The 12,039-nt window shown below is 41.7% G+C and overlaps 1 protein-coding gene across 5 annotated transcripts in view; it reads right to left on the bottom strand.

The window, feature by feature from the left end:
- The window catches only part of KALRN (kalirin RhoGEF kinase), a 523,968-nt gene that overhangs the window by 146,513 nt on the left and 365,416 nt on the right, over positions 1-12,039 (bottom strand). For all 5 annotated transcript variants that reach the window (XM_050900356.1, XM_050900357.1, XM_050900358.1 and 2 more), the window contains exons 24-29: positions 11,150-11,268; positions 9,837-9,903; positions 8,807-8,916; positions 7,430-7,499; positions 5,625-5,714; positions 497-589 (exon numbers count right to left, since the gene is read on the bottom strand). In XM_050900356.1, the coding sequence (XP_050756313.1) occupies positions 497-589; positions 5,625-5,714; positions 7,430-7,499; positions 8,807-8,916; positions 9,837-9,903; positions 11,150-11,268 (549 nt within the window). The remainder of the gene's footprint in view (positions 1-496; positions 590-5,624; positions 5,715-7,429; positions 7,500-8,806; positions 8,917-9,836; positions 9,904-11,149; positions 11,269-12,039) is intronic.

Here is a 12,039-nt window from a genome sequence, read left to right as displayed (position 1 = left end):
ATGAAGCTTTTCCCTGTTTTTCAAACACAAACATGTTAGCTCCCAAACAGAATCTAATGCCAGTGAAAGAGTCCCAGTCAAGAGTCAGTGAAATTTCCCAAAGTTCATTACTGCTGTCATAGAAGCCTTTAATCAAAATATTACATGTCACAAGCTTAACAAGAAGGAAAGTAAACAGTTCTGTCATCCCTTCAATTTCCCTTTCCCAGTTCTCGCTTTTGAGGGTTAAATACACTTGGATACAAAAAACCCCAGTCAAAACAGGTGATCAGTTTTTTACTGTTTGGTTTTTTTCTTTCTGTATTTTGCTTTAAAACACCTAACCTGATTTCACACTTTGTTGCCATGCTCAGGCCTGGGAAGTAGGAGTAGCGGCTGAGCAGCAGCTGCTTACAGGTCATGAACAGGTGATGAAGCAGCTCCCTTAAGAATAAGTTAACTCATTACACTTGTGAACTGCTCTGCATGAGCTGATTTGGGCAGCTCACTAAGGTACCTTCAGTAGGAGTTGATATTTTGTGATCCTCTGGACAGGCTTGATTAAATAAGAAGAGATAGAGTTGGCCAGACCATGTCTTTGCTGAATTTCCTAGAAGAGATAAAACCAGCAGTCAGTCATGGAAAAACATCAACCCCCTGCCAGACAGAACCACCCATAACTAATTTTAGCTCTGGATCTCTGCATTTCTTTGTTTAGTTTTTTTAACTCTCTTTAAGCTCACATGCAAATAACTGTGGTTTCAGAGAGGCTGGCAATAAACTGCAGAGTCCCCCTAAGGCCACTTAAACTGCAGGGGCCCTAAGCAAGTAAAGCTAAGGCTATGTTGAGTAAACTACACAGGCTTTGATTTAAATATGACTTATCTGTCATGTCAACTGGTTTCTCCTAGCTATGAAGGCTGAAAGCAGAGTCTTAACAGTCAATTAAAATGGAGTGACATTAAATTAAATTGCACGCGTAGGGTGTGATTTAGCTGTCTAAACATAAGCATCTAGTACCATTTGAGAGCCCTGGGGTAGCTGAAATATCCACATGGGAGTAACAGGTCTGACACAGTGCTGACAGACCTGTGCTATTCTGAGGTGGCAGCTGGGGGCCAGGAGAGATACCCTTATGATACCTTTTACAGCACTGAATACTTCTGGTTTGTCACCTGCATCTCAGCCAAAATGTCTGTGCTGATCAGTGTGATGTGCTCATGAACTTCTGGAGACATTGCAGATAGGCACCTGGTGAGGTTTGCAAAGGGCCCAGCTCCCTCCCTCCAACTGGCTCCAGTGGGAGTTAGGAGCTCCTGCAAATCCTACAGGACCCTAATGCACATATTTAACCATCTAAAAGACTTCAAACTCATGCCCTACAGGGGCAGATTCTCTGTTGAAATAGAACAGGTTGGAATTCCTTCTGTCTCTGCCAGGCCCTGCGCATGCCTCCCCTTGCTCCTGGCCATCACAAAATCCTTGGTTCCTAAGGGAGCAGATGGGGAGGGGGAATGGAACTTATCTCCAGCTACTAGAGGGTAAATTTGAGGCTGTAAAGGGAAGAAGTTACAGAAGATGAAGGGGGAAGAGCTGCCAAGAACAGAGATTTTCTTTCTGTATACAGTCTGATTTTCTGCTAAGTACTAGGGAGGTTACTGGGTTTTTTAGCTCCAGTATTTATCTTTATGCTGGGATGCAAAAATAGCCATTTTTCACACAATGTGCCAACAGGTTTTTTTGGGGGTTTTTTTTTTGGTTTTTTTTTTGGTACTAGGCAAGTTTGTTTTAGGAAAAAAAGTATCTCTGGTGCCATGAACAAGACCCAAAAGGGAAAGGGCTCTGTGTGGGGGTTAATGGAGTTTGCATGTAGCTGAGTCATGGCTGGCTCCAAACAGGGACAGTGTCTGCAGAGCACATGGCTGGGACTCAATTAGTAACTGCAGGAGCCAGCAAGACCTCAGCCACGTCTGTGAATTTCCTGGACCTGGCTAAGTACACTTGTTTTTGTAGGATCCAAGTAATGAATTTAGTGCTATTCCTTCCTCCCAGCTCTCTGAATAGCAGTGCATGCTCCCAGCAAGGTGCCTCCTCTTCGGGCATTCCTTGCTCTGCCAGGATGCTCCTGGTCAGACTGTGTGGAGACAGAGTGGGTTGGTGGAGTGACAGCTGTCCCTGCTGCATGGGAACCTGCAGCAGGGAAGCAATAGCACTGCTACATGGCAATGAGACAAGTACACTGCTGGAAAGGGACATTCTCTCTGCAGCTCCTCCCTCTGGTCCCTGAAGTGTTAGAGTAAGATGGCAGCCTGCTGGAGTGTGTCTTGGGCTGGCTTTGTAACTGCTGGAGAGGTCTGGACTTACTGTGGATGGAGATGGAAATTGGAGAGGTCTGTGCGGCGTAGAGCACAGTAGTGCAGACATTTCTCACACACCTCTAAGTAACATGAAGCACAGAGACATCTGAGCTAGCTTTGAAGCAGCTGGCTGGTTTCAGAAGCAGGCTAGCCACAGGGCTCTGTGCTCTCTACTTTGCCCTGCTTCTTGTTTAAAGCAAGCTTGGCTCACATTATAGTGCACCATGGCTCACCATTAGACACAACTTCAGTTATTCCTTGGGTGGAAAAGTATCCCAAGGGCCTGGAAGAAATGAAGGTACCTGACAGGCACCATGTGCTGGCAGTTGTGTGTTGCAAACCAGATGAGCCTCAGAACTGTATCAATGTGTAGTCTTACATGCAATGACAGAATCCCAGACAAACACCAAAAATATCCTCTGCGTAGGGCAGCACAGGACCTTCAGAGGCTCTTGGATGGACAACATGGAGACAGGAATACTTAAATACAATTTCATACCATAAGAATTGCTGAATTTACCGCGAAGCAGTGATAAAGTGCCCAGATTTTGTATCAAATGTCTAAAGAGATTCACAAATTAAGATAAGTCATCTAATTGTGTACAGTTGTCTAGTAGGAGGACAAACTGCATCCTGAACTGGGTGTACAGACCCATGGCTTGCTGAGTAGACCAATTCAGCACTAAAACTCTCATGAAATGTTTAGGTTTTGTAATGCATGACACAAATCTTTGGTGAGCAATTTCAGAAAAAATATTACTAAGGAGAAACTGAGACCCTGCTTGCGCCTCTGCTCATTTTCTGAGGGACACTCCCACTCAGCGGAGAAACTATCCAAGAACCATCATCCATGCAGAAATCCAATGCTCTGCAATACTACCAAAGTCAATGAGCTTTACTATGTTCCACTCTGTAAATGCTGGTCATGCAAGTTAAAGGTGCCCTGTGGCTTCTTGAATATAACAAACTGATCTTTTCCAAGATTTAAAGGAAAAAAAAAAAAAATATCGAACTAGCAGAAGCATATAGATGACTGAACCAAACTCTGTTCCCTGAGGACCAAATCTTGCTTAAATAACAGACATTAAAATTAGCTCCATCACCTCAATAATATGCTGATTTCCACCAGCTGAAGCTGAGTGCTAACACATGTTGGTAATCAAAAATATATCTTGCTAGCCTGAAGTATATGTTATTACGAATATTAAAAATTGCTAAAAATGGTAGGCGTCATTTATCTTTGAAACTACTGGAATGAAGAACACAGCTTTAAGTAATGTAGTAATACTTTCAGATGATGAACAAGACAGATACAAAAAGTGAAAGAACCAAATTAATGAGTCTACTGCAGTTATGAAAGAGTAAGCACATTAGTTCCATTCTCTGTGCAATTTCCAGCTAATATAACCATACCAACAACTTCTGAATTTTATAAGCAAAGCAAGATCTGTAGGGAGGGAAGATAGCACTCTTTATCCTTTATTAGACTAATGCTATAGGATAAATGATGCAAGTTTCACAACTGAGAGTTTCTGCATAATTTTCTACCTGCATCAACTGGTCTAAGAAAAGAAACTGCTTTTCTCTACATATACGGCTTCACTCATGTCCTTAGAACATCCCAGCTATGATAGCATTGCTAGTAATTCTCTTCACAGTTTCAAACGAGATACGTCACTTATCTTTGCTCCTTCTCCTAATTAGCTGACCCTTGTAATGATCGCTACAGCTGCAAATTTTCCATGGACTTGAAGGGTTCAGACAGATTACTGGGACTGCTTGTTTTCATCTCAAAGGTGGCTTTCTATGATGGTTTATGCAATTTGAGGGGTTGTACACTTGTGGTCTTCAAGCAGGCTTCTTACTAAGGGGTGTTAGTCTAGATAACTCACTCTCATCATCAGGGTGTTTTGGGAAATTCCAGGTTCTGCCTGGAAGAAAAGAACCTGCCATTTCCTCTGTATTCCTCAGGCCAGACAGTCCCCTGTCCTGTCACTTAACCACTGCAACTCCAAGATCAAGATAAGAAGGATCTACAGGTATTTCGCACTACCTTAGTCACTCAGATCGAGTGACTTTTAGGGGATTTCTTGGGGGAGACAGCCGGCTTTCTCTTTTTGCACAGGCATCACCGGGTAGCCCAGCACAACTCCCACCAATGGAAGGAAAACATCTCCCCTTGCAAAACAGCAGATGCTGACACATGAATATTCACTATTAAGCAACATCAGGCAGGTTTCCAGCCCATACACGGAGCTCAAGTGGAAAAGCTTAGGAGAGGAAACGCTTTTAACCTGTGCGAACAACACTGATAGACACCTAAGGCGGCTCAAACTCTCCACGAGTCACCGACCAGTACAAACCATTCAACAGGCTCAAGCGCCACCTCCTGGAAAATCCCTTTCAGTTCAATTCTACTTTTAGACCATTTGGTAACAAGGCAAAAAACAAGGCAAAAGGTGTTCATCGCTTTTCTTCTGGCTCATGTGAGATCTTTCAGTGTTGAGTTTAATTGAAATGCTACAACCATTGGCACACAGAAAACCCAGAGGAGTTGATTCATGTCAGCTGCCAACCACATCACAGCTTGGATCCTGCTGAGCGGTTACGTTTGTAAAAAGATTTTCAATGCTTTGGAAAAGAGGTCTTAGCATTTTTTCAGAAAGGTAACTAATTAAAGCTATAAGCTAGCAGACAAGCATGGCAAAATGGATGAGGTTCCAAAAATCGGAGGGAAAGCTTAGTTTAAAAGTACTCAAAAACTTTAAAGATTTTTCTCAGCCTACAAAACTGGGATTGGAGTCTGCAAATGTTTACCACCAGGTGTAGCACTTATAAGGGAAATAGTCTAACTGCAGTCAATGGAGTCCCTTACTAGCATGATGGAGCAAATGTTTAATAGGGTGGGTAAAATTTGCAGAACAGGAGGACAGGATCTTATTTTGGACTTAGGGATTTCAGGTCATAAAATATAATGGGATCTGCTTTTCATTTTACCACTAAACCCAGAAGTAGAGAGTACATCTAAACCAGATCTTTAGAAAGGACTGGGTCTGAAAAATGCACAAAGTTTCCCATAAGAATGTGTGTCTCCATTAAAAATGACTTGCGACACTGATGAAGATCACACATCACACCACAGTCTATCAGTTTTCACAGCATGTGATACCTGCAGTGGAATGAAAAACCCAAACGCCAAAGCACAAAAAGGAACCCATTGCTCAGATGTAAAGAGGAGTGTTTCAGCTGCACTATGTGTGCTGAAGGAAAATGGCAATGGCTGCTTACGTCAAAGAAAGTCCCTGCATGTTCCAGGATGAGCTGGCTGGAGTCAGGCTTGTTTTTGCAGTAGGTGACATACATCTGAAATTTATCTGCCTGTGAAAAACAAACATCAAGGGAAAAGCAAGATAAGCTGTTTCTCTGCTCGCACAGTCTTTCATTAAGGCTCACCAGGACAAATAGAGGTGATAAATCCCCACCTCTCAAAACAACATAAGAACTGCAAATTAAAAACAGAAGACTTATAGACAGTTCATACCTTACCTGAGAAGTTCTGAAGGGAATGAGGTGCACCATGTAACAGCTATGGGAGGCTTTCTTTAACAAGTGTCACAGAGGGAAGGCCTAAAACTTTAACCCAGCTATAAAATAATTTCTAAGAGCTCTAATGATGTTACACAGATTGTATCCAAACGTCTGCAGGTCTCAAAACCCAGTCATGAAGTGTTGGCTCTCTCACCTACTTGCAGATATAGCCAGTGTAGAAACTCTGGGCAAGAGACTCACCTAGCTTAAACTGGCTGGAGCCAACATTTTTGACTTGAGACTGACTCAGATTTGTGATACCTGGCCCAAACTTGCCTTTCCTACCTTGGTTCAGACTTTAATGGCTCAAACTTTATGTTGTGCTAGGAGTGTTTTGCATTTCAATTCTTAATTTATTTATTTTTAAGAGGAAATTAAAAGCATCTGTGCACTTCTGCCTTAGAGCAGTTTCGTATTACTGAACTCTGGTCTCAGGGAGAGGCAGGCAAACAGAAGAGGAGGATGGCCTCCTTTTATTACTATTGCATTTTTTATACCAGGTTTCTAAATAAGAGGACCCTGCAATTGGGCAGGCAGCTTTGTATGTGTGTCTGTAACCATACACACAGCTCTGGACATGTACTATTGCTGAGATGGTGTGGTAGTATCTTAAAAGTACCGTGAAGATTTTGCACAGAATGATACGTAAATGTGTCCATCTTTCATAAATATGTAACCTCTTCTTTGTAAACAATATTTCTGAATCCATTTCATAAATATTTGTGTCATGTTTTTAAATTAAAAGCCCATTTGAAATCATCCAAACATGCTCATTTTTTTGGTAAGTGAAAATTTTCCATAATGACTTTCAAAATACTAATTCCTAGCTTTGAAATATGAATAAAACCATCAGAGAAAACATGAAGATGGCTGACTTGCCTGGTAAATATTTTGAAAAGAGAGCAGCTTTCATACAGATAAGTTACTGTAGCCAATTCCTGGAGCCTCCTACACCCATGAAGGCTCTTAGCATCAAGATTTCAAAGTCCTGTTGGAAATTATCCTGGCACTGGGTAATGGAATCAGGGAGCACAGCGGCTCAGCAATTTGACACTAATTTCTGAAGAAAAATGTTAATAAAATATGTTCTTCACACCTTTGTAGAGGTCTCATAGCATGACTAAAATTCTCTAGGGAAGGTATATTAAGATTTTAAATGTCTGTCCTCCCAGGGCCCTTCGCAAAGAAATGAATGTCACCCCCAAATACAGATTTGATTTGACAAAGTCCTGTTAAACAGGAACCAGCAGAGGTAAAAGCTGTGCTGGTCAGTGCAGGACATGGAGAGAGGCTCTGGAAAGCCTTCACACCACTGCTCAGGAGAAGAGTTAAGGGAGGGAACCTTTCACCCTGGGAGAGGTGAAGGACAAAGCAATCGTAATTCCAGATTAGCTCCTAGTCTCATTTATCACTAAGGATGTAACCCTTGCACCAATTCCCAGCTTGTTTCTGTCTGTGCTGGAGGAATTAATTTAATAAATAATGAAAAGAAGAAGCCTCATTACCCAGGTGACGAAGCAGTGGCCCACATCCTCAGGCAGTTGTTCGTATTTCTCCAGTTCTTTTAGAAAAATGCTGAAAAAAGAAGACACCGACATAATTAGTTACAGTCAAATACCCAGGAGAAGCAGAATGACCAATGAGTTAATCAGTGCTAATGATCAATACTTGTATCTTGATTACGAGGATAATCAAGTGTCCTGCCAGTGGAAGAAGTGTGTCCTTGCCAACGTATGCTTTGGTTTTTGAGCACAGTCATGCCCAGCTCCACTAGAAAGGAAAAGGTAGCAATCCCTAGGAGGGGGTCAGTGTATTCAGAACTGCAAAGCGATATTCAAGAACCAGATTGTGAATCTTCAAAAAGATCTTGTGCAGTGGTTCAGATGAAGAGCAAAAAGAGAAGCCCAAAGCTGCCAGCTTTCCATCACCAAACTCGTCACACTGGAAAAAGGACAACAATTTAAACAAGCTTGACACCTCATAGATAAGTAGTAAACTCCCAAAATACAGATTTTGTAATCAACTCTCTCCCAACACCTCGTATGAGTGACATCTCTGTTTGCAGATAGAGCCCTGTACAATGCCTGGGTGGGAAGAGGAATGTGAAACAGAAGTTGCAGAAGGTGAAGCAACTGAATGTGCTGTTTCCCCAGCCCTGAATCAGGCTGGGGGATGCCTTAACGTCACCAGCCAAAGGAGAAGATAGTGGAGGATGCTGGTGGACGTGAGGTGGGGGCAATTTATTTTAGCGTTGCTAGAAGTTTTAGTGGGAAAAGGATTATGCAGAAGCAGCAGGCTGGAGGAGGATGGGTCAGAGAAAGGAGAAATGACAGCAGCAGGGACCTGAGGGGCATGATGGAGGGTTGAAGGGGTGGTAGCTAGGAGCAAGGGAGAGTCAAAAAGGAGAGTAATCAGATGGCATCAGTCAGGGTCACTTAAAAAGAAAATATAGCACCACAAAGAGAGGGGAAGTGGGAAGGCAATTGGGTAGCATAGTTTCAAATGGGAGAAGAATATTTACCCATATGACAGGGCAATTCTTGTGGGCTGGAAGTCGATTCATCTGTTACTTAGAGGCCTTTTTAATGTAATATGTAGTTCAAATCTGCTATCCTGATATGCTTGGAAGCTGATTGCACAAAAGCATGCATATGGCAGCCTCTGCTGGACCATATTTATGTGTATGTGATGCAATTCATTTTTGTAAAAGAAACAAAACAAGGAATCAAACATTATTTTGCAAATCTGGATCAATTACTTTACACTCCTGTGTGCTTTGTACTGTAGGCGTTCACTGCAGACACCACATAGATGTATAGGTATACACATGCCTTTGGTTTCCTTAGTCAGTAAATATTAACAGAACTGTTAGGAAAACCTACTTGTTATGAAAGTCATATATCTCCTGAATATTGCCAAAGATGATGTGTTCTTTATTAAGGATCCCAGCGGGTATTTCTTCTACTCCACTTGTCATTTCCCAAAGGTAAGTCTGGAAGACACAAGCAATTCTTAGCTTTGTGAATAAATGCAGTGAAAAAGAATAGATCTCCCTGTTTTATTGCCAAAGGCACAGGCTGACAAGGGAACTATGTACCTTGAGATTAAAAAAACAAGCTAAAAAAAAAATTTAAATGTTCCAGTGTCACAGAAAGCTCTCCAGAGAAATTCAAAGTGCTGACACGTAGAAGTTGTCTGAGGAAAAAGCAGAAACATGCCAACACCACCTGTCTTTGCTGTCCAACTGATGGTGTACAAAAACTGCAGCAGAAACAGTTGACAGATAAACTGGATTTGCCACTTCAGTAGCGTAAGATACATAAAAATCTCTTTCAAACTGCAGGAATGTGAAAGCTGACAGATTTCACTGAGATACACTCTGCTTGTTGCCCTGAATATCACAGTCCCCTTCAGGAACACCCTGCTGTAGAGCTAGGCAAGGTATTCGACAGTGCAAATCCAGCTCTTTCTCTAGCACGAGGTGATCCAAAGGAATAGATTTGAATTCTTAAGAAAATGCTCCATGATTCAAAAAAGACTAGAAACCAACAAATTTTAGGGCAATGTCCAAATACATTGCTCTTTACTGAGTCCCAGGACATTGCTCTCACTCTGCAGGGGTGAGCGCAGCTTTGTACATAAAGGCACACTCGGGTGTCTCTGGAGGTGCAGACATTTACAGCCAAGTGTGGGGAGCACCGGGCACGGTTCTGCCAGTGGGAGACAAGCTCCCTCTGCTGCCCACCCAGCTCCCACCACCAGCAGGACATAGCTCTGCGGATAGCCAGCGACGGTGGTACCCTCACACAGACTCTTGTTAAGGTCAGCCTTTGCAGTACAGAGAACATCACCACCGCAAAGGATACCACGTCCTTCCTGGAAATACTGGAGACTTCCTGGGCCATAACTTACCTCTAAACATTCATGTAAGTCCCTGACATAAGCTTTTTCTGTCTGAAGCAGCTCAGCCATAATGAATCTGGAAAAAATAAGGTGTTTTGGACATTATAGGCATTTGTACAATGAACAGAAAACAAAACATCCTTCTGTTGTCTTAACGAATCAGCGTACTTCCACTCTAAACCTTCAGCTGCCTTACTTCGCACCTTTCAGCTCCATGAACGAAATACCACTTCACACTCTAGTCTCTTGTAGGATAATTTGCTAAATATCTTTTCTGCATAAAATTCTATAAAGTTGTATTTCTGCAACCCTCAGTTGTGATTTACTATCTACATGCCCATCCTTAACAGTCAACTGATTCTCAGAAATTTTTTTTCTGGGGAGTAAGGACTTGAGATTCACCAACACCACTTGCATCTTCACTAATAGTCAGCAGTAAGTCACCCTGAAACTTGATCTTCAGTGGCAATACAGATAGATTTGGGAGACACCACTACTTTGAAGAGGCTTCAACAGCTTGGTATCCAACCAGAGAAAATCCAGACTGCTGGGAAGCCCAACAACCACATCTGTAGTGCCTGAGGCTGGGAACCTCAAAGTTGAAATGCCCAGTGTTTTGAAAATGTGCCACAGGCAGACCAAGTGTAACCACTGTTCCATAAAGTAGAAATAGTTTCTTATCAAGGTTATGCACCGTAGTGACAATTTCAGAGGGCTGAGAAGGATCATACATACAAATGCTTTCTAGAATATTCTCACACAAAAATTAAGACAAAATACTGTGAAATTAGACTGTTTCTAGATTTAAGTGCAACAAGCACTCTCCATATATTTCCTCTAGTATGAAATATTTCCAGTTCTCTCAGTTCTACACCCACTGAAATTTGAACCTAAACTTCAAGTGAACTCTTCTGTCACTGAAACCCAATTAACTCCTCTGGATGTCATTGGAGTTTAGATAATACCTAGACATATGAAGATGTTTTTCATTTTTTCCTCTTCATTTTACTTTTCACATACAGCCAGAAAGAAATCATGACAATGAGTATCTCCATGACATCAGAGTATAATCGAAGTGCTTGACTCACTCCTTTCCCTTTCCAAAAGTCGCTTCTGATTAAAACCAAAAGAAATTCAACCTGTATATTCTGAAATTCTCTAGCCTACAAGTCACAACTTCTGCCCTACATCTGTAGACTTATCTCAACAGCTCTGCAGCTGGAAGGAGTTATAGGACTGTCAGTCAGTTCTGGTCATGCAAATATCATAGAATCACTCTTAGATAACGTGTCATGGCAGACTGTGAGCATTTGGGGACTTACTCTTTCTTTCTGGCAGACTTCCTTTTTTCTTCATTGACTTCATGATTTGCATCTCGCAGCTTTACCTCCCGGTCTGAAAGACTTGCTGGAATAATATCTAGTTCTAGGTCCTTGTTATCCTAGAAAAAATGACAGTACAGATTTTAAATTCATTGTAATCCTACTGTTGTGCAAAATGCAGCATGTTCATGAGATCGAATGGATAAGAAGGGACAAAAGTAAGATGAAGATACCAATGTCAGAAAGAAGGAAATTCAAAGAGATTTAGAAGAACTACAGTGAGAAGGGAGAAGGTAAGAAGGTGAGAGAGAAATCTTAAAAAAACACCGACTATGAGATTTATTATGGTCTTCTCTGTTACTCCTACCTAGGAACAGGTATTGATGACAAACGTCTAAATTTTACCTTACTCCTTCACATATAAATTAGTTGCCTAGTATGAGACTTCATAAACAGTCTGATAAAGTAGAGCACTATGCAGAGACAATCCCAATTTCCAATGGCCTTCTGCCATGGAAATACCTTTCCAGACCATGGTTAGTAACTTTGAGTAAACCAGAGACCCTACAAGGAACAGTACATTTAAGGTATCCGAGGGTGTGAGGGAATTTATTCCTCTTTCTTTGATACTTAATTTCGAAGGATGGTTGACTGAAAGGTTTTTAAGTGTTTCTGCTTCTGGCACTCCCCTTTAATACTGTGGCCAGGGAATAGCAGGAGGTTCTAATTTTTGTTTCTCTTGTGTTGCTCTATTTCACCTAAAAGAGCTCAGAAATGAGGTTGGGGGTCAATTTTTTGGTTAGTTAAAGGATGAGAGAATAGAAACTTACAGTCAAAGCCTGAGTTTGATTCAAAATAATGGTGTGGGAGCAGGATTTAAGGCTTATGCT

This window comes from Gymnogyps californianus, chromosome 7 (assembly GCF_018139145.2).
Source record: "Gymnogyps californianus isolate 813 chromosome 7, ASM1813914v2, whole genome shotgun sequence".
Taxonomy (NCBI): domain Eukaryota; kingdom Metazoa; phylum Chordata; class Aves; order Accipitriformes; family Cathartidae; genus Gymnogyps; species Gymnogyps californianus.
The sequence above is the reverse complement of the archived record's forward strand: the minus strand, read 5'-3'. Positions and strand labels throughout refer to the sequence as shown.